This window comes from Vombatus ursinus, unplaced genomic scaffold (genome assembly GCF_900497805.2).
Source record: "Vombatus ursinus unplaced genomic scaffold, bare-nosed wombat genome assembly UNPS02010822.1, whole genome shotgun sequence".
In the NCBI taxonomy this organism is placed as follows: Eukaryota; Metazoa; Chordata; class Mammalia; order Diprotodontia; family Vombatidae; genus Vombatus; species Vombatus ursinus.
The window spans coordinates 4,553,504-4,576,157 of NW_020950600.1; the positions used below are offsets into that span (position 1 = coordinate 4,553,504).

The 22,654-nt window shown below is 42.3% G+C and overlaps 1 protein-coding gene across 1 annotated transcript in view; it reads right to left on the bottom strand.

Annotated features, from left to right (window-relative positions):
• Positions 1–1,716: 1,716 nt before the first annotated feature.
• The window catches only part of SSU72 (SSU72 homolog, RNA polymerase II CTD phosphatase), a 45,428-nt gene continuing 24,490 nt past the window's right edge, over positions 1,717–22,654 (bottom strand). The window contains exons 3-6 of the mRNA XM_027855437.1: positions 7,199–7,338; positions 5,548–5,666; positions 3,110–3,253; positions 1,717–3,006 (exon numbers count right to left, since the gene is read on the bottom strand). Coding sequence (XP_027711238.1) covers positions 3,152–3,253; positions 5,548–5,666; positions 7,199–7,338 — 361 coding nt within the window. The 3' untranslated portion in view covers positions 1,717–3,006; positions 3,110–3,151. The remainder of the gene's footprint in view (positions 3,007–3,109; positions 3,254–5,547; positions 5,667–7,198; positions 7,339–22,654) is intronic.

Below are 22,654 nucleotides of genomic sequence, written 5' to 3' on the forward strand. Positions count from 1 at the left end.
CCCGGGTTTGGTTGCTGCCGCAGGGATGTGGGAGATGGGGTGAAGCTGAATCCTGCAGTCTGACCCGTGGTGTTCCCTCCTGCCCGGCGATGACTCCTCGGTAAGATCAGAAGGCAGCCGGCCATCGGGAGGGTCACAGCACTGAACCAGGTTAACTTCCAGCCCCTGGAGAAGGGGCAGGTTTCTTACGGAGCAGGAGGGGAACACCCGCTGTCTGTCCTTTGCCAAGGAGGGACACAGTGACCTGGTTTCTTGGTCCCAAGTAACATCTTGGGGGAGAAGGGCGGTGTTATGCCCCCAGCACTTTGCCTGCGCTGTGACCTTCCCCATAGCTACAGGCCTCCGCCCCACAATCCAGATAATTTAACTGGGCCATTCAGGACTTTGAACACGTTTGTAAAGGGGCCCAGCAAACCCCTCCCTCCTGCGCACCCCCACCCCCCACCCCGCCATATGGCTGGAGCTCTGAAAAGGAGTCGTCGGAAGTAGGACTTCGTGCTGGGGGGAAAGGAGCTCTTTTAACGGGGCGGGAGGGGAAAGGATTTCCAGCAGGAATCGATCACTTCCCCCTCCTTCCAGACCCAGCGTTCACCAGCGTTGTTCTTTGGTCATATTGGCTCTCGGGTAATCAGATTCTGGGCTAGACAGTCCAGTCGCCTAGTTCTCATTTTACAGATGTCCCGAAAAGGGAAGTGACCCGTCCAACCTTAAGCAGGTAGTGACAGCCTGGACTGTAAATCTGTCTCCAAATCCAACCTGCCTTCTACTTTGGAACGTCTCAGAACCTCAAACCTCGGGGGCCCACCAAAGCCATTATTTCTTCCCAGTTTCAGTCGGGGCCAACAGCAATTGGGCTGAGAAACCACCGCTTTCTCATCTGATGCATCCCAAACACACCCCAGCCTTTCCTAGTGTTGACAGCAAAGTCCTCGGAGTCCCAGCCCTCAAAGGCGCTAGGTGAAGATCCGGACTGTGCTCAAAACAACGAGTAAAAAAAAAAAAATGCTTGGGGGTGAAGAAAAGGAATCCTTGGAAAGGTGATGGAAGACATGAGCAGCCAAGCCGCAGGGCAGGGAAGGCGACTGAGGGTATATACCAGATTGACATGGTGCATTAGAGCTTCACAAAGCACTCTTCCCACTACCAGCCCGGGAAGCCAGGTGCCCTACGTAGGATTCAGCCCATTTCATACATAAGGAAACTCAGGGTCAGTAAAAGGGGAATGGTTCACAGTGGTAGTATTCAAACTGAGTGAAGTCAGCGGGAGGAGAGGGTGCAGGGGCAGGAAATGAAAATGCCACCCACTGGGAGAAGAGCTTGGAGACGCTGTACGGGCAGAGAGAAGGGGAGGGAAATGCCATCAGAATGAAGATCTGTGGAGCCCACCTGCCCTGTCCTTCTAGGGCCAATCCTGGAGCTGAGACAAAAGCATTTGGGGAACCTGGGCTGTGTGTTGGCAGCCAAGGCTGGGGTCTGGTTCTGAAGACCACTTTCCAAGGGAATAGCCAGGGCAGCAGACTAGAGAAGCCACCCCCAGCAGGCAAGGTTAGCATCAGCTGCCCATCATCAAAGGGGTCTGCACTGGCATCTCACTTTGGACTCGAACCAAGAACAAAGAAAATTCTCTTACTCCAAATCCTAAAAATGCTCAAAATGCAAGACAGGGTAAAATTATTCCCTCTGGCTTGAGAGCGCTTAAATGAAAAAGGGACAAGCTTATTATTTATTTAATTTATTAAGTCAGGAATTTATTACCTGAAGAGGTAAACAGGCTGACACTAGAGACAGAAAAAGGTGAGCTTCTGTTGGACAGATCCAGCAAGGATTATTAAGGAAGACAAGGTGTTCTAGAGAGGCCCCAATCTCGACCTCTGGGAGGGGGAGGCCATCCATCCCCTTTCTTACAGGGCTCTTCAGCAAACTGCTTCTCACATTCTCTTCTGCAGGCCTCGGAAGAATTAGGGAGGCAGAGCCCACCATGGACCAGACCAGACTGGGTAGAGCACCAAGGCTTTTGAATCAAGGCCATCTTCCTGACCTGTGTGGTTTCAGTAAATTATCCTACTCTGTCATCCAGCATGAAGGGAGCTTCTTTGTCGCTCCAAGCAGCAAACAGGTTATATACAAAAAAGGTGAAGAGACCTGCAGCCAGAACTAAGTGAATAGAGATGCCCATCTGTGCCCCTCCAACCCAAGCACAACTGGAGCTCTCCAAGGTGCTGAGGCAGCTTTCGTGGAACAGGCCCCCACCTGAATCTAAGCTGGCTCCTCCTGCTGGAAAGATTCTCTTAGAGTCAGAAAATAAGGAACCCTTCTGGGAACTTGTAACTTTTTTTTTTTTTAACCTAAAAAGAAAACAAAACCAAACCAACCACAGTAAGGTTTGCTCGGAGTCTGTGCTGAACTTCTAGCAAACCAAGATCAGATTTGTTCAACAGCAACATCAGCCACATTTCTGAGAGAAGAGGCAGGCATCCTGAGGAGGGCCAGGGTCCCTGGGGATGTCTTGTGGGCCCAGGGCCAGTGAGCATGGTGGTTCTGCTTCTGTGCCCCTACTCACTGTCAAGTTTCCTTTTTCAGAACTGATCCTGAATCCAGGCTTTCCATCAACATCCTCCCCTTAGTGCAACATGACTGGATCCAGGTTCAGAAAAAGGGAGCAATTAACCCTTTCGTTCTGAAGGCAGAGGACAGAGCCAAGTTCATACCTAGTAATATACACTCCATTGTTTCATTCAGGTCTTTGTATACTCCAGCCAATTACAGTAAAGAAAAATGCACAACTAAAGAAATGAATAAGCTGGGGGAGGGGGGGATACAATATAAACCTTTTTTTCCATTTAAAGAAAAATATCCTCATTATAATTAGTATCCCACTTATAATAAGGAAAAGTGGGACAGGAAAAAAAAACCTGATTTTTTTCATATGGCCTTTTATGTGTCTCTCTCTTCTCATTTTATATGTACAATTTATTTGGGTAATACTGCCTCCTTCTGGCAGAATACCTGAAAGTAAAAACAAACACCATGAAGAAAAAAAGTATTAACAAAGGAAGATTCGAAAGTGGTCTTCAGGGAGAGTAGGGAATAGTCATAAAACTTGACCCACATGCTTCGTTCAGCTCCAACGCCTGGGAAGCCAAGGCGGGCGTCAGTAAAAGCAGACTGTGTGGAGGAAAGTCCTGCTGCTTTTCTCCTCAAATTCCTGTAATAGCTCATCAATCTCATTCTCCATGTCTTCTGTGTGTTGTATCTAAAGGAAAGAAGAAAGAAAAAGGCACACATGCCATCTTTAGAGAGAAGCTGGAGACAGGGGGCAGGCAGGCAGTCTTAGGATCGATTTCAGGCCTTGAAGCAAGAGGAAGAGATCTGGAGGTTGGGAGCAGAGTCTGGTCATCCTCCCTCGGGCCCTGAGCCATCCTGGACTACTTAACAGCGTCAAATGCCTCAAGCCGCCCATCTGGAGGTTGACAAGGAACGAATCAAGTTTTTTGTCATGCACTTGGATCCCTCTTCTCCTAAATGCATAGGGGGAAGCTCCTAAGCATTCCAATGATGCAGACACAAGCAGGGCAGGGAGCTAACTCCTCGGGATTCCCTTTCCACTGGGGAAAGAGACAGGTGTGAAGTAGACCACAGACCCTGTAGTGTTGGTGCAGAGCTCCTCTCGGAGCTGGAAAAGCCCTTGAAAGCTATACTTCTATCTGATAGGAAGTGACACAATCCTCCATCAGAAGCAAAACCAACCGGCTCAATGGCGTCATCTACCGTCTCCAAATATTAAACGGACGTCATTTCCTGACCACTGTTCAGCCAAGACACTGAAAGTCTGATTCAAAATCAGCAGGGCAGCAGCTGCAGGACCCTCCGCACATGGAGAGGATGAGGGCTTTGCCATTTCTAGCATTCAGGGCCATGCAGAGAGGTCCAAGCTGGAAGCCATGAGCAGCAACCAGGTCCTGAAGGATACTAAGCCAACTCCTCCATCAACCTATCAAAGACTGATTATGCAAGAGTTCCTGCAAAGCATCAACTTGATAGGGCTTAACACATATGCAAAAGATCAAGGAAATGACTATCTCCTTCCTCATCCTGTCCTCTTTCAAGACTTTCGATACTGCAGCTTTGCTTTCTAGGATCTTCTGTACAACAACAAACAGAATCCAACCAGAGGTTTTAAGTCTTTGGAACAAAGTACCACAAATAGTATGAAGATGAACACCTGCCATGGCCCAAATTGGCTCATGTCACTCTAGAAAAATGGACAATTCTGTGATAACCTCTTTTAAGACAAATGTCTGAACCCTATCAGAAACCTCCAATGTCTCTTGAAGAATCTGGTTCCATGGAGATGACCAGTACTAGGAAGGCCCACACTGCTTTAACATTCAACCCAAGTGTGTGGGCGAGAAATACTTGATCCAGAAACACAGCAGAAAAGAACAAAAGTGCCTTTTTAAAATAGCAGCATCTTCAACTACTCAGGGGAAAAGACATAGCTAGGACAGGCAGAAAACATCATTTCTACTGCTTCATGATCCCAAAGAGTTTAGAGAGCTGAGGATAAATGTGGCAAAAAAAGACAAAGCTTCCATTGTTCCTGCATTGACAGGGAACTTGCTTTAGTTCAGGTAAACCCTTAGTGGAGAGACAGGTGCCTTGTGAGACCAGATTTCTCAGACAAAGTCAGAAACTGAGAGAGGTTCCCTGGAAGGGTGACAGCATGACATAATGGCTGGCCTTGGATGTAGAAATGACCCGCCTTCAAGTCCTGCCCCTAACACTTCAGACAGCTCTGTGACCCTGGGCAAGTCACTTAACCCCAAGTGGCCCCAAAGCAACTCCTTCAGACTATAAGAAACAAGTTGTCCATCTGAATTAGTGAAGGAATTTTCCATCCTAGGAGTTCCCTGTGCCAGTGAAATCACAGGTAAGGACAAAAATGAAAAGTAAAACAATAAGTGAATTGTACTTCTGGGTATCAGCTCATTATTAAAGCTCAACCACAAAAAGCAAATTCTTAAATCTGAACACTGTATGATGTAATGATTTGTTCACATGATACACTGATCTGGTCTCTTCATCTTCTTGGGCAAACATTTGTACAGGAAGGAACAATTTCCTGGTTTTCCAGGAAAAAACACGAAGATCTATTAATGACTGAATAATTGGTCTCAACCTCTACTCCAAGTACAGTCCCAGAGACTAGATGTGTGAAGCATTAATGTGCAGGTGTGGATTTTATTTCTAATACTCTTATGGTTTGTTCATTACAAGAACTGGGTACTATACCAATGAGCCTCTAAAATAAATATGGACAGGAAACGGTTTTATTAAAAAGTATAAAATGTCCTCTAACCTGTCAGGTGACAAGCATTTGCCACACGTGTCTTGTCCTGCTTGAGGTCATATCCTAAAGTCATTCTGCACCCAGTGGGGTCCTCAATATAGGCCCGCCCAAGATAAATGAACCACTTGGAAAATGGGAATGGGAAGAGGGCTTTGGGAAATGCAAGTCCCAGAAATCAAGGCTCCAAGGACACTTACACACTGACAGAGCTCACAAATGAGAAAGGCTCCTAGGGTGGCTTCTTCGTGGTTGTCCTGAATGTCCACATTAATCACATGCACTGGCTGGCAGGTCTCCTGCTCTCTGGAATTTAAATCTAATTGGGAACACAATGACACAAAAGTGTTAGAACACTAAAGACGTCCAAGAAAACAGGAAAGGCTGGAGCAGTGCAGATTCCCCAAGGACAAAGAGGAGATCAGCTTCCCACTGGCATCAAGTCAGCCGGCACTCTTGTCCTCGGCGGCCTGCTCTCTGCATCGGGTCCTCGTGCCCTATGGGGGGAGTCCTACTATCCCCAAGCCAGCTTTCACAGGGAACTGTTCTCTCTTAGCAGACAAACTCTGCTTCCTGAGTCCTCATGTCCTTGGCTCAGACCATGCCCAATAATCACCCTTTCCCTAAAAGGGGATCCTGCAATTAGACATGGCCTCCAGAGTTCAGGACATACCAAGGAGTGGGGAGAACTCAGGAAACTCCATGTGCTTCCTCAAAAATCATGAGCACAAGCCTCTGTCAGATACCATGCTTTACATATGCAACTGAGATACCAGTGCACCACAGTACAGGTTGGAAGAGGGGTTTTATCTCTCAAATATAAAATTTCACTGCTCACTTGCTAAGTTTCTAAAGACGATTCAACTCACACCATCCATCCATACCACTCAGGGCCCATCCCCTTAAAAACCACAACCAGAAGTTGTGTTTTTTTTAAAAATAACATAAAGAACACTCCTGATGGGTTAAGACTGTGCTCAGCCCCAATTTAGACACAGCCATTTTTGTATTCTCTGGGAGGAAGTGAGCTCATATGAACAGGGTTGTTAAATTCCCAAACAATTCATCTGGGTTCAATGAGAAGTGGGCCAAATAAATGCAGAGTCTTGTGGTATCAAAGAAAACCGATTAAATTCCTATACCTATAAAACGGGCTGGTGGGTCCAGGTAATCTCCAAGGTCCTTCCCTCCCAGCTTCAGCAGTCAATGAGTCTCAGACACTCAGTTATTCAGGCCCTTGGCTTTTCTCCCCTCCCCCGTTCCCCTTCCTAACCCTACACTTCTTCATTTCAGTTTCTGACTAACTTTTATCTGGTAATGAGGGCACAAAGGCTTAGGCTGAGAAGAGGAAGAAAGGATTACATCATGTGGATTTCACACAAGACCAGAGCTCTGTTTTGGATGACTTGGCCCCCCCTTTGTCATTCTTTCTCTTCCTGTAGCACAACCACCCATGGGCTCACAGCACTGAGCATCAGGAAGGGTGGAATCTCATCATCAGAACTTAGGATAGAGGCAGACAAACCACCAGGGGATCTCAAAGCTGCCTCTCCGGAACCAAGAGCATCTTTCCTTGCTATGACTGGTAGTTAGCTTGTAGCAACACAGAAAATGCAGCAAACTGACTCTATGTGGGAAAGTAGAGCAGAGAATAAATAAAACACATTGGTCTTAAAGTCTTTCAAACAGTCAAAGGAACCAATGAGCTCACTGTCTTTTATTTTTTCCCTTTTGCTGGGATTGCTGAATATTCTTCTTTCTTGGGCTCTACCGAGGAACTGACTTTGCTTCTCACCAAGAACATATGTCAAATAAATGATTTGTGAAGCATATGTTAATTAATATTCTTACCTTCTACTACCTGGTCATAGACTCTCTCTTCACAGGTAAGGATGAGGTCAAACAAATCTTTACAGTTCTGGAATCTTTCTGGCCGGGGCTTGATTCTCTTATTTCTGTCCAACATGTGCAAAATCCCATTCTGTGTATAGCTAAGTGACTAGAGTTAAGGAGCTCAGAATGAATGCCCTTCACCTCCTCCCCACTTTGCCCTTTATTTTCATTTTAGTTTTAAGTTCGGCACAATGAACATTTTGGCAAATCACTCCTGCAGAACAGATAATCTGAAGTGCACGTGTGAAATACACTTAAAAAGGAGAAGCGTTAATAATTTTCATCATCAGCAACAACCTCTCCGCCCACGAGGCACGTCGCATGTCAGCCCAAACTCTTCAGTGCTTTCCCTTCCATGGGAAGCAAAGCCTCCCCAGGCCTTAACCCCGTTAATGTGTTGGAGCTGGCTGCCAGGGAAAACAACAAATGGTTTGAAAACCAGCTCCCTGATGTGGGCACACTGGAGGCAGCGGGTCACAACAGAACCATCACTGGGTCTGAAAACTGAGCCTGGCACTTATTTTCTATGTGACAATGAGGGGTTTTCCTCAGGGCCTCAATTTCTTCACATGTAAAACAAGAGAACTGGACTCAATGGGCTCCAAGCGCCTTTCCAGGTAGGATCTTATGGCAGCAATTGTCACCTCTAATTAAAATTCTCCCATACTTCTGCCTGATCATTAATGGAAAAAGTCAAAAATGGAGGCGTCCAGAACTCTGGGTTTACATCCTGCTTTCAGACACCTGACTAGCTGTGTGACCACAGTTAAGTAAATAGCCTAACATTTCACAGACTCAAATGGGGGCAATGATATCTATGTATCTACAAGGTTGTTATGAATAAAGCATTCTGAAATACAAGCATGAGACACTGGTGAATCACTATGAATATGAAGTATTCCTTGGCTCAGATAGGAAACATTCCTCAGAACACAGAGGTGGTTCTCTGCCTCACTGCCATTCCCTTTCTGGACTGGAAGATACCCATCCATCCTCCCATGGGAGGAAAGTCAAGTAAACCGGTATTGGTTTGAAGGAAATCACCTCTGAATGACTATTACATGACATTCTAAGAGGAAGACCCAAACAAGCTTTGTCCCAAGAGAGAAACTATATATTTCTCTAATCAACCAACACTGACATTTCACATCAGGCTTTCTGAAAAACGATTCCTATTTGACTTCACAGAGATGATACTACCTTCAGTTTGTGCTGCATAGCCAACCGAAGGGACTTCGATACGGTATGTCCCCTGGCACACAACCTAGATCCCACAACCTCTTTTCCAGAAAGCACACAGACCTAGTTTCTCTAACCCGAAACATGAAGGCAAAACGGCTTGTCTTGGCTGAATTCTTTTTCTTCCTCCACTGACACTTAAGGAGCCAGTGCATAGTACTAGGGCAGGGGTATGGACCCTTCTGGCAGTAGAGTAAAGCTTCTGAACTTTTGTTCCCCAGAAAACTTGTTTTTAAACACATAAAAGGGAAACTGAATAAGTAGCTAGAAAATATCTGTTTTAAAAAACATGTTTACAGTATACAGGTTAAGAAGCCCTGTACTAGAGACTAAGGAGAGCTTTGAAGCTGCTGTTCAGGCTGGGTTTAACTGGATTCTCCTGGTCAGGAGAAAGGTGACCCAATTCCTTGTGTACGTGGTAGGCATTTCACATTTGCCGAATGAATTCCTGAAAACTAGATTCTAAATGTGGCTGTCCCATCAGTAAATTAAAAACATCGGTGAATGTTCAAGGAATTATTTCATTTGTAGTGAAGATTTAAAGGGTAAAATATTAATGCTACCCAGAAAGGAGAGGTAGTGGAAACAAGGTACAGTGAAGAGTTAGATTTAGTTAAGAGCAAACAGAACGTGAAAATCCCTAGAGCTCTTCAAACATAACACTTAAGATACGGGGCAATTTTTAACCAAGGGTAAACTGTTTTCCTGAAGTCTCTCATGAAGACTATGAAAACGAGCTCTTATTCCTTACTTACGAAGAGTCTAAAAGTTGTAAGGAACTTAAGAATGCTTGGGAGCGGGGGTCCAAGGCAAAAGAAGTAATTTCATTACGCACCTGCCTTTAAGCAAGACCACTACCTTAAGCCACTTATAACAGACATTCTTTATAAACAAACATGAATTACCGGGATGATGAGAAGAGAGCACCTCCAGGATTGGAGAAGCTAATTTATATTTCACATCTTCTTCCATTTTCCTGTCCAATGAATACAGCTTCTGGAAAATGGGGAATTGGTGGGAATTTAATATCCTATATTTAAGTCACTTAGAAACTTACAAGCTGATCATCAACTCTGCTTTAAAGAAGGAGAGTGTATTTGTTTAGGAAGAATAACATAGTTCCTTCCCCCTGAATCTTTGGTGTCATTACAAGTTATACTAGGTTGTTAAAAATTAACTCATATTCTAGGATAGTGGATAAACTGGCTCTTGAAATAAACTTATTTTTTACAGCCAAGCTAGGATCTAATCTTTGGTCCATTTCAGTCCTTAGCCCTATCAGCAGCCTATGCCCCCTGTGGTCAGATGCAGAAATTTCACTGTTTTGTCAGAATAGCCTCAGTCTCAAAAATAATACTCTACAGCACAATGTATGTGGGGAAGGTTGGAATTTGTTTTTGTTGGTTAGGAGGGAAGGGGGACAGTGAGTGTAGAGAAGATGTGGAGTTTTTGCGTCAGTCATCTCCAACCCTCAGCTGTCTCTGAATAGCCTCCTGGGCCAGTTCCCCAAACCCAAGAGACTCAGATCGTTCTGCTGATGCACATGCTTTAGTCCTCAGGCATTTGGCTGGAAAGCAGCTCAGTTCATATTCCCATCAAGGCCCTGGTTGTACAAGGAAGAGCCATTCAAATAGAAGTGGTTCTGGAAAGATACTAGCTTAGCAGAATCAATTTGGTTTGGGTCCCAAAGCTACACCAGAAAATCCCCTCCTGGAACCTTTACCACCCTCTCCCCCCCCCCCCCCCCCCCCCCGACCCAAAAAGCACCTTGAACAGCAGAAATGCCAAATTATTTCTTGGTTTCAGTTCTGTAAGCTTTCTCACTCCACCCCTATTGTCAGAGATAATACAGTATCTATTATAAATTGTTTCTTTGACATTTTTAGGATTTCTTGACACCGTTTTAGAAAGAAACAGTCTGGAATATTACAAAACCAGGGCTAGAGATAACCAATTTCAACCACTGACATGACCTTGCTTTTCCCATTATACATTTTAAAAAGTTTTTAAACTTCCTACATATGGTGGAAATTGCACATTGAGGCAAGCTGCCAACTCAGACCCATGCCAGGTAAATACATGCTACTCCAACATACAAGTGTATCTGGTGTACTTGCAGAAAGGTACAAATATTTCCCAGCATTGAATCTCCCAAGGGGAGATAGTTACTGAGAAAAGAAAAAGAGGAAAAAATATCAGCTTTCACATGCAAAAATCTAACTGATAACCTGTCACCAAGATGGCACACTTTGAGGTTTTCCTAGTGGGGATAGAGCTAGTTGGGATATTTTGGTCCTATTTGAGGCTCTAAAACTGAATAAATTCATCAGTTAAAAAGGAATCAAACTCAAAACACAGATCTCAGCAACACTTCGCTCAACTGAAAACAGGCATCTTCTAAGACATAACTGACTTTTTTTTACTCACCGCCACTAACCAAAGCATACAATTACCTAAAAGGAGGCCACCAGGGAATAACACTATTGTCATAGAGACCTAGAATAAAGTTCTATTAAAGTCCTGTATATACCTCTTCTAGTATTATTTCTCCCCCATTAGATTCCCAATAGCTTGGTAAGGACTTGCAGTGATAGATATTTTTAAGTTCCATGGAAAGTCAATTAAAAAAGAAATCAGTGAAATCATGCAATTAATGAAGAAAATTTCAGGTTTTGTGATTCAAAGAAGCCCAGTTACTTTAATACATACACAAAGATAATGGCTTCTTGGGACTATCTTCTGAACAAACACTAAAAAGCACCAAAAAGTCCCACAAGAGTTAGGATCCTAACGGCCATCAAGAATATGCTCTCCTAATACCCCCCCCCCCCCCCCCCTCATATCACTCATATCGCCCCCCCCACCCCGTAAAATACACATACACTTTAAAACTCACCCATCTGATTTCTAGAGACATAGAAAAGTAACATTCAAGTCTGTCTCTCTCCAATTTCAAACCACAAGGCGACCCAGTAAAAATACAGGATGTGAAGGAAGACAAGGGATATTAGGATAATTTAGCAATGGAATAGGGCAAATTTTTTATTAAAAGGTAAGCTTATATTTTAATTTGGAATGGAACTTCTGCTTTGGTGCTAAGGTACATAAAAGGATGGTACAAAAAAACATTAGGCACAGGGCAGAAAACCATTTCAATTCAGAGCTCACATTTTAGCTAGCCTGAAATGTATCTTCTGAATAACAAGATTCAAACAATCTCTTAGCTTAAGGGCTGCTTCAGTGAAAGGAGGTAGGGGTTGGGGTGATTCCATTAGCATAGACATAGTTTTGTATAGCAGTGTGATAAATAAAAAATTTCAATGGAGACTTCCAAGTAAAGGTAAGGAAAAGGAAGCCCTCCCATCCCTCCCTTTCTCCCTATAGAGGGCAGGTTATAGGACTTCAGAGTCCAGCCTACCAAAGTTCTAATAAATCTTGACTCTGGCATTTGCCAGCGGTACAAATGAAGAGAAGTCACTAAATTTTCCTCAACCTTAGCTTCCTTATCCGTAAAACAGGAATAACAATTTGGAATCTCACACGGTTGTTAAGCTGGAGACAGTGATGTTTTTTTAAAGGAGAAATAATGGAAGGATACTCAAGTGTCTTATCATGGTTTTAAAAATTTGAAATCAGGAGACAGACACCTCCATGTACCTTTCTTTTTGTAAGTTTGATAGCAAAATAACTGAATTTTACAGCCCTAAAAGGTTTGGGCATGTCACAAAGAGCCAAATTAAAATTCAAGTACAGTTTTCAGTTATTTAAAAACATTTTATTTAACGGTACCAAGAATAACAGAGTAGCAGGCAAGGAAAGGACCCCTGGGGCCCAAGGCACTACAGAATAGACCAAAGTTAAAAAAAAAAAAAACAAAGTGAAGCCTCCAGGGCAAACCGTCCAGTGCCAGCATCTGGGAAGGGTTCTAGAAGCCTAAATCTTAGTAACTACCCTGGAGTTCTAGAACCTTCACAGCACCCCTAGTGGTTTGAGAACCGTCTTGCTATCACCAACATAAACCTACTTGGAGTAGGCCTCAGTGTTAAAGGCCCAGAAAAAAAGGAACAAAAAGGAAGAGGAAAACATTTTATGCCCATGAAACCCAAGCTGGACTCATGCTGAGTTCAGAAAAAAGCAGGAACCTCTTCAAGGATCAAAGTCCAATGGAATGGAAGAATCCTATAGCATCACATCACGAGTCTTTAGTCAGTCACTTTTTATAAAAACAAAATCTTTGTAACAATTTACCTAAAGAAAAGTGGCCTTGATTGAAGTGTTACCGAGTTCACTTTTGCACCAAAAGGGAGTGAGTTATTTTATTGTGCTCAGAGGAAAACAAACAGGTTGTCATGTTGTACAGCTTCTAGGCTCCATAGGAGAAAAATATTCCGTGGACGCGAAATGTGGGCATATCAAGACAACACAAGGGAGAAAAGAGTACAAACCCATCAGAAGGGATGCATCCTGGCCAGGCAAAGTGTCTAGTATGTGATAAACAACTGAGTTTCACCTAATAATGGGAGGACAGAAAGGGAGAAGCATTAGCTGCTCCAACTGATACTTTTTATTTTGGTATTGAATGTGCACGTGTGCCTTTATCCCCGTACTTGCCTACTGTGAGATTTACTGATGAATTCCAAGCACCTCAACCATGCACTATGCAGACTGGACAGGACATGGCTGGACTAGGAACCTGTCTCAAATTTGGATTGGTGTAACCTAGGGCTGGACAGCTCCTTAACAAGGTCTGCTGACGTACAATCCTTAGAATGAAACACGCAGATTCTCACTTAGGGGTTAAAGAAACTAGATAATCTGAGAAATCAACACCAGAGTTTATGAGGTTAAGTAAAAGAAACATTGAAAGTCAAACGAATTGAATCTGTTTAGTAGCAAAGAAAGAAACAGAGGCAGAGAGGAAAAAAAGGGGAACAGCAGGGGAAGGTCAGCTATGCAGGGAGAATAGAATGTGAAAAGACATTTGAAAAACACAGCAGGGCCATTTGTGCAAATAAAATTCAGCCTTTTCCCAAGTTCAATTGTTTTTTCTATTGTTCAGTGTCCTTCTCTCACTGCCTTCCAAATAATCTATTAATTTTTCATGGAGATTTTAGCAGCAGGCCAGCCACCAGGCACCAATTAATTAGCAAGAGAACAAACTTAACCCCTATGCAAGAGGAGACCTTGTTATCCTTGGCTGGCTCTGAGAAGAAAAGAATGTCCCCAATGAAAGCCTCTGGCCTTCCCAGCAAATCACGTGCTATTTCTCTCCCCCCCACCCCCGCCAAACAGCATAGCCATAAAACAGATGATGTAACTACAGGTCACTTATATCTATCCTGGTTAGCTCCATTCCAAACCCCTGGGATGAGACTTCAGTCCTACAACACAAAGGGAGTCTAATACTTGAAACATGTGACCACATCATGTTTCTCCAATTCTGAATCCAAAGCAAGTGGCTAGTCATTGAAATGGAACCCAGCTGACTTTCCCTCCACTGCCCAACCTAGCCTTAGAAATTCAAAGGGCTTTATTTCCTTCCCTGATTACATTTTAAGGGGATAAGCTTGCTCTATTTCCATTATAGGTTCCTGTGATTAGGCACAGAAAGAAATGACAAAATTGCAAGATGGTCTCTATCAACCTGGGAAGAATGGTAAATTGAGGCTACCTCTCACCATATATGTTAGGGTTCAGACCCCCAAAAGAACAATGAATGCTAGTTGTGCACTGTATTCCAAGGCAGAATAGAAGCCTCATCTATTTTGAGGCTTTAGCCCTTATAACAATGAGGTGGGTCTGCCAGCCATTGGCCAGCATAGATTATTAAGCTGCAGTTCTCTCTTAAAAAAAAAAAAATTAGATCACTAGTTTAAGGTAGAAGTTGCATAAATATCACAAAAATGGCTACTGAAAAAATAATTTAAAAAACTAATTACTGGCCAACAATTATTTTTAAAGAGAAATAGTCACAGACCCCCTATGGCAATAAAGGCCCTGAAATTTGACCTGTAAGAGAGGAGTTCTCATGGAGGATGGTAAACAGAAAGAAAAACACTCTACTGGGGGTGGGGGGCAGTGCTCGGGGCCTGCTACAAAGGTCACTGTGCAAACAAAAACATCTTTTTGCTAGTAAAATATCTGTCATCTCCTTTAGCCACCCCCAGCTTTTATGTCTCAAGGGCTTTACACAGTAAGCACCTTGTGCTCTTAGCAAAAGTATGTAGTTCAGTCACAAGAGATGGTGCCCATTATAAACACTGATCTTCTTTTCCCCTGGTCATGGCCCCTTTCCTGCAGTCTAAAAACCACTCATTTTTGTTGTGTGCTCTGATTCTTAATCTGTACAGCTGCAGCAAAAAGGAATTTTTTCTTCAATTATCTGCAATAATTTTAACTCAGCCATTAAAAAAAAGATTCACTATATATGGACTTGATCATCATTCCTCTGCTTAAAATTTTTCATTGGCTTTCTGTTTTGTTGCTAAGCAAAATCCCAATGTCTCTGCTTGGAACTCAAAGCCTTCCATCATATTACAGATCTTTGGAGCCTTCTCTGCCCCAATCCCCCAAGCCCATCCTATCCCACCCCACTTCACCCCAAAGTGAAGTGTCAGCCCCCTTCCAGCTTTACTGAGGAATGCCTTTCTTCCACCCCCTTTGCCAGAATCCCTAAGGAGCCTTGGAAGCCCCATCCAAAGACCAGCAGCTCCATCTTTCATCTACCTAGGCTCTCCCCAATCTAATCCCTCCAGCTAACTTTCATCTGCTACTTCAACTCCTTTTTTTGGTGGGTGACTCTTTAATGCACTTACACGTGACCTCATAGTATAGCATTAGTGTCTTATCCCCCTAATTGGGCTACTATGAGACTATGGGCTGCGAATTAACATGGTTTGACTCTAAGAACAAGGCTTGGCATATAATGATTTCTACACAGTGGATGATGTTTAATGTTTGCTTAATGTATCTGTATGTAAATCTTGATTACTTCTGATTGGACAGTAAAGAACAGTAGAAGTTTGTAGACAGTAAAAAAAAAAAAAAAAGACAGTAAAGGTTTGAAGCTGAGAAGGGACCCCTAAGGGTAGCCCAATCTGCTCATTTCCCTTATGAAGAAACTGAGGCTAAAGAAATTTAAGTGACTCAAAGTCACTTCAGGTGCTAAGTAATGAAATAAAGATTTTAACACAAGACTTCTGCCCCCAAAAAGGGTAGTTATTTGGGCCTGCAGGGTAATTTTAAAAAACGTTCTTAGAACGTTGGTGTGACCTTCCCCGAATGGAAAGCTAAAGTACCACTCTTAAGCAGTAACTCCTTTAAGGGGCACTTTCTGGGGAGAAAGAAAACTAAAGAACTGATCACTTGGGGCAAACACCCTCCAGAAAAATCACAGCTCCAAAGTGGTGGTGGTGGTGTGCTTTTGATTAGCCTATGCTGCTTTGATTAAACACATGTTCCATGCCAAAAACATAACTCAAACTCATCCTCAGAGACTGTCCCTTGAGTTGAGGGCAGTCCATGGAGACAGGGATGAAAACAGCCAAATGTCTGATTTACTCCCACCTCCACAAAAGAACAAAAGTCTTGCAGGTAGCAGCCACTCATCTTGATTCCTTAAAAACTGGTGAGTGATAGGGAATTTTCAAAAAAATCAAAGGGGTTTGGGGAACACAGCAGAGGTCAGTGAAGACATTATGAAGAAACAAGGCCCAAGGGTTGAGGGTCTTTGTACTGGAATAACAATAGCCCTGTCCTTATGGAAGAGAGAAAGTCATAGGGTAATTGTGCAAGCCAAGGACAAAGCATCTAAGGAATCCATGTTAAAGAAGATGTGGAAAGGGATAAGGCACAGAAATGTGCCAAAGGACTTAAAAGACCATGTACAAAAATACCTACAGATCCTATCAATGTTGTGATTCTATTTTATGTATGAAATAAAGCTGAAAATAAAGTGAAATTCTACTGCAGAGCAAAGCAGGGCTATCAGTGAAAAAGCCTGCCCTGAACAAGGATTTTATAGCTATGTGAAGATGTTTGGGTCCAGAAGAGAGAGATAAAGGACAAAGTGCTCAGGGCTGGAGTACCACCCAGAGCAAGTCAGGTAGCCCAGAAGGGAAAACTCCATTGTGCTTTGTGGCCTAAGGACCCCTTCCATTTGGCAAGTCAAGTCACCCCCACACTTCCAAGTTATAATAGATATGATCCAGTGCAGTCAGTGACACATTACCTGCCAACCAAAAGAACTGTACTTATGTGGACTCATCACTCAGTGGTGAGTGACTCTTGAATACAAAAAGAAAAACATTGCCTATTTCTAACAATAAGATACCAGCAAAGGCACACCCCTCCCTGTTCCCATCCCCACCTAGGGATCAGGCAGAAAGACACTCACAAAGCCTCAGGCTATCCCACACAGCTCCTGCCCCGTCCCAGGGCTGCCTCACTGACATGCTGGACTGTCCAAGATGCTCCCAGGCTGGGACCATCTCTCTGGCCTCCCTATCCTTCTTCCCAGAGCAACAGCAAAGTAGCCATAAGCTCTGACTGACCCTATCTCAACTGAAGCCAGCCAATGTATTTCCTGTGCACTTTGGGTTACATAACAACTGTTACAGAGTAATAAAAAGTTCATGCGCCCTAATAATGCAGAAAACATCAGCTGAAATTAGGCAAAAGCAAAGGCAACTGAAGAAATAATAATGAAGAGTGGAACCTAGAATGTCAAATAATCTTGAGGTAAAAGCAAGCAGAATTTGTGTTAGGTAAATAAGACAGGTCCCAAGTGGTGTTTAGCTAAAGTAGAGAGCTTCCAGAGGTGGGGAAAAGAGATTAACCCCACACAGTTAGCAGTGGCCTCTTTATTTGTTAAGTCTTTTATAACATGAACACTTTCCAGCTGATGCATGTGTACAAAAGCCCTGTGATACTGGGAAAATGCAGGTGTTTGCCCAAACTGCCAAGAGAGAGAAGTGAAATCACTCAACCCTGCTAGGAAAACAGGTCTATTCACAGACCTAGCTCTAATGCTGCACACCCCTGCTGCTCCGCCTAGAGTACCCAAACCATGTTGTCCAGTCTAGGCTCTAGGAGAGTTTTCTCCATCTGACATCTCAGATAGAAACGCAGGAAGCCTCTGGGAGTGTGGAGAGAGGGTTAAATTGGCTCAGTACCATTTTCAGTACACCTGAAACTTGGCATAGCCTGTCCAGGCCCTTCCCCTACACATTCCTCCAATACATAGGTTTTCCTTCTTGTGTATTCTCAAGTTCAAAAAAAAATTTGTAATTTCTAATTCTTCCATAGGGAGTAATGTGATTTCCATTGAAATAGTGATTATCAATAAAGGACAATACTGATGGTTAAGCCAGTCTAAAACTGTAAGAGATGGCCATTACTTAGTTATTGCAGCACAGATCTCCCAAAGATCACTCATGCTTCCAGAAAAGTCCTGGTATCTTGAGTCCTCCTCTTCTTCCTCAGTATAGTGAACAGACTACATTGAGTTTATTTCACATGGAATTTGATAATTTTATGGTTCCTACTTTATTTCCTTCCAGTAGTCTAGCTATAGTTGCACCCAGCCACTGGCTAAGAACTATTAATAATGTTTAACAGAAACATAAAATGTCACAAACTAATAAGAACTCATTTTATAAGTCCCTCTAAATGATAATTTTATTTCTCCAAAGAAGTAAATTGTTCTATGGGTTTAACCAGAGTATTTCCACTGTCCTTTCAAATGAGACAGAGTCACTGTGCTTCAATAGTAAGGTGTACTTGTGTCCCTGAAGGTCACCTGATCTAAAGTAGTCTGAAATGGGCACTATCTCACACACACAGACACAGACACACAGAGACGAGATTCAAACCACTTAGAGAGAAGATAAGAAGTGAAGTATCAATGATTTGATAAGAGTGAAAATGTCCACCTGATCATTCACAAACACAACCCTTCCCCTTCGGTGAGAAGGACTCAGCTTTAGATGGCAAAGGAATGGAATTCTATTCACTCCATAGGGATTCTTCAAAAGAATTTTATGAACTAAACTGCCCTATGCCATGAAGTGACTGGGTATTTTAATAAAACACAAAATATCACATATATTCAGTTTAGATCTTTCCAACTTAAGGTATGAAGATAATACAGGCTAATATCAAGACTTACTTTCCTTCCATGAAATTAACCGGATCAGCAATTACGTGTCTTTAGGTTACCAGATTACGGATTGTTATAAGACCATCCTCACACATTATAGTTGTTCAGCAGTGTATAGCATTGGCCACGGGGAAAATGAGAGAATGTGGTAAAAGAGTGAAAGAAATTCACTGAAGAGGTGATAAGAGATATCCCCTCCAAAAGGTCAGCTGTTTATACTACTGCCTAATCTAAAAAAGCATGAGAAGTGGGAAATAATTTGTAAGCAGAAGGTTCTAGCTAATGTACGTTTTTTTTTTTTAAAAATTGCCCAGCCTTCCAAAAATATAATTCCTGAGAATTCTGTAAGAGATCAAATAATGGCATAAAACTAGGCTATCTTATGCATGTCAATTAATTCATTCAACATAAGAGCAGCACAGATAGCCTTAATCAATCTAATATAACTGTCAGTGACCCCATGTTGACTTAAGAAATCAATGATCATATCTAAACGCCCTCAGTAAACTTGGTGCCTGTGACTTGAAAAGAGCAGAGCAGAATCTTGCAGGTCCACCATGACTCCAACTCATATTTACTTTGAAACATGCTCCTGATCTTTCAGGTTGCTCAGACTGCTTATCCTGAAACACCAGGCCAACCCTTAGAAACAGGGATTGCTAATGCCCATGGAAGCCTCAAGGTGCTAACTACTTGGTACCACTGGCTAAAGTGGAAGCTGAAGGAAAGAATGCAGGGGAGTGCGGCAGAAAAAAAATTCCTCTGGAGCCAGAGCATTCAAGGTCAAATCCTGGTCCCAACAGTTACCACTAGTCTGACCTTGCCCAAGTCATTCCACCTCTGTTGGCTTGGGGTTTTATCATCTGGAAAGTGAACGGGCAGTATAATCACTTTGTGTTCTAGATCTGAGCGGAAGAAAGGAAATGTACTATTACCACATGTTCAGTGGCTGTTCTAAAGTACAAATCAACTATGAAAAGAGTGCAAACAATCCCCAAAGTATTTCCAGCAAGGGACAGCTAAACAGTTTCAGATCAAGAAGCAACTAATAGAACCCAAACCTGCCACCCTCCCCCCTCAAAAAAAGCCCAGTGGAAGACATTGTGACCCTGTGCGAGTCATTTAACCTGGATTTATCCCAGTTTCCTCATCTGTAAAATGGGCACAAAGCTACCTACCTCCCAGGCTTGCTGTGTGGCCCAAAAAGGTAAGTTGCAAGCCTTACAGCATTATATAAATTCAAAGCTATAAAAGCACCTTTGTAACCCTTAAAGTGCTCTATAATTTTCATTTTCCAGGTGAATAATAATAAGGCATAGTAGAGATCATCATGCCAGCGGAGTCTGCTTAGTGGCAGGAGGCCACCTTCCTACACTATGGTCCTGATGTATCCAAGATACTTCACACCAGAAGCAGCAGGGCTTATGGCTCCTGTTTTCCTGTTTTGACCTGCATTCATGTCCTCACCTAGTCATCCTTGTGACACATTTGGAGCCTACTGGTTAGGGCTAAAAGTACAACCTGTGATCAAGAAACAAAGCCAACCCCTGACAGCTTTAGAAAGTAAGGAAATGGCTTTTGACATCCAATTTTGATATTATTCACTACACTGAAGCCAGAACTGTGGCCCATTATATTCTAGTGAAGTATGTTATAACAAAGTGAGTTCAAAACACTAGTAAGTAATAATTTGTGAACCACAACACCTGAAGACCAAGTTAGATACAGTACTGGGGCTGTATTGAAATAAATATGTATACACAGGCACAGTACTGAAGATCTCCATGCTAAAAGTTCAATTCTTATAAAGGAACTTTATTTTTCCCCAAATACCTTTTAAGTTTCTATGCAAAGACAGAGGCAGTTATCAATTTTTTAGGAAAAAGTCTCCCCTAAATAGTGTCTAGTGTGAAATAGAGAGATGTAATAACGTTTTATCTGACACAAGGATTCAGCATCACTGCGTCTTCAGCTTACTGGGGAAAAAAAAAAACCTGAAATCTTTACGTAACTCAGCAGCATACAAATTAAAGCATTGCCAAGCGTATGGCCTATAACCTACCTACAATAGGATCATAAGATTTAGAACTAGAAGGAAGCTCCCTTAAACACAGTATCTATCTACTTCAGCCCTTACTATCTCAATATGCAACCTGAAGAGGAGAGATGGTTATTTGCCCATGGGCATAGAAGTCAGTGAAGCCTGGATTTGAATTCAGGTTCTCTGAAAAGAAATTCAGGGCTCCTTCTACCAACTCATGCAGCAACTACACACACACAAACTTCCTCTCAAATTATTCATGCTTTAAGTATATTTAAGTGTATAGAGAGAGACTGCAAATTATTGAAGACAATTTGTCAGACTAGTGAAATTGGTTTACCCTACTCAAGGCCTCCTCACAGATTTTTTAAAAAGCTAAAGTATGAATTTTCCAAGACTGGCCATTACAACATAAATGAGGCTTGACTCTAGATGTTTTGAATAGAAAGCACTTTTTAACAGCTATAATAGGTTAACAAATGATATTCATTTATCTACACAACAAGGAAAATAAGTTGGTTGGTTCTTGAGTAAGAATCTGAAATCTTTTGAGTAGCTCCTATATATAAAGGAGTTGGATTTATTTTGGGGTCTCTTCTCAGTAGCTAGACTTGTGTTTCATTTCACAATCCATTTCTCCCATTCCCTGAAATACATTTTCATATCTCCACCTAGAATACCTGTTGTGCCATCATTCTGTTATGAAATTAAGTGAAGGATGATTGTAAACTTTCCCAGGCAGTTTACTCCAACAATTTATTTTGAAAAGGAATGACATCTGTGTAGTTCTAAAACAGATCAGCAATTGCACTAGAAAAGAATCAGCTGTTTCTTTATTTGGCCTGACTCATGTCTAGTCTGGCTGTGGGCATGGAACTGAGCTTTGGAAGCTGGATAACCCTGTTAAGTCCAAGACTTTGGATGGTGAAATTCTTTTAAGAAAGCAGATCGTTTCAATTTCCCAAACCTAACCTGATTTTGAATTAACAATTAAGCACTTACTATGTCAGGAGTTATCTGGAAAAACATGCTGCTGGCTTGGGCATTTGCTTTTTAACAATATGGGTGGCACTTTTTTTTTTTAAAAAAAGCATGTTCACCCAAGAAAAACAAGATAATCCAATGAACTGGGAACTGTCATTTTCTTTAAAAAAAAAAAAAAAAAAAAAGACTACTATATGATTATTCCAAGGGATGGAGAGGACAGATAATAAGAGCAAGAGATCGTCCTTCTCCCTCCCCTCAATATGCAAGCATTTGGTACTGAATATTGCCTGAAATAAAGTATCAGCTGGGGGGAGATTGTATAGGTATACATATTTAGCACTCTACACATACACAAACGGACACAATCCATTTTTACTGCAATGTCATTTGTTGCAAATGTGCTTCATCTGCGTTGCATAAAGCAAGGTACAATTAAAAGAGTTCAGTAGAAGCCTGTGAATACTGTTGTCAGAGTCTCAGAATAGAAAAGCCAACAGGCTTTCCATGTCTCAGTAAGATGCAGTTATGTAATGTGTGAAAAAAGGCATACTGGGCATATAAAACGCTGACAGTGTAAATCAAAGCCTTACAGTACCTTGTACTGGCTTTACTATTATGACTAAAACAAGAAAAGATGGTTTCAATCTTACCATTCATTTCTATTAACATCAATATACCTTAATAATGGCAAAAATGCATGTTCAGGTGACATGTCACTTTGGAGAAAAATAAAAAACTGTGATAAGATTAAGCTTCCTGCAATAGATAACTTTAATACTTATTAAACGCAACTCTTATGGGAGAAAAGGACTCCAGTGGCAGTGTTGAAAATAGACACAATTGAAGGAAAGAATCTCAAAGTAGAAAGAAGTCTTAGCTCTCCCAAATGCAACGTAGCCTAAGAAATGAAAATTGAGAGACAGATATACACAAGGACTATCTATGCTCAGCCAATGGAGGCAGTTGTCCCACCTGGCCAAACGATAAC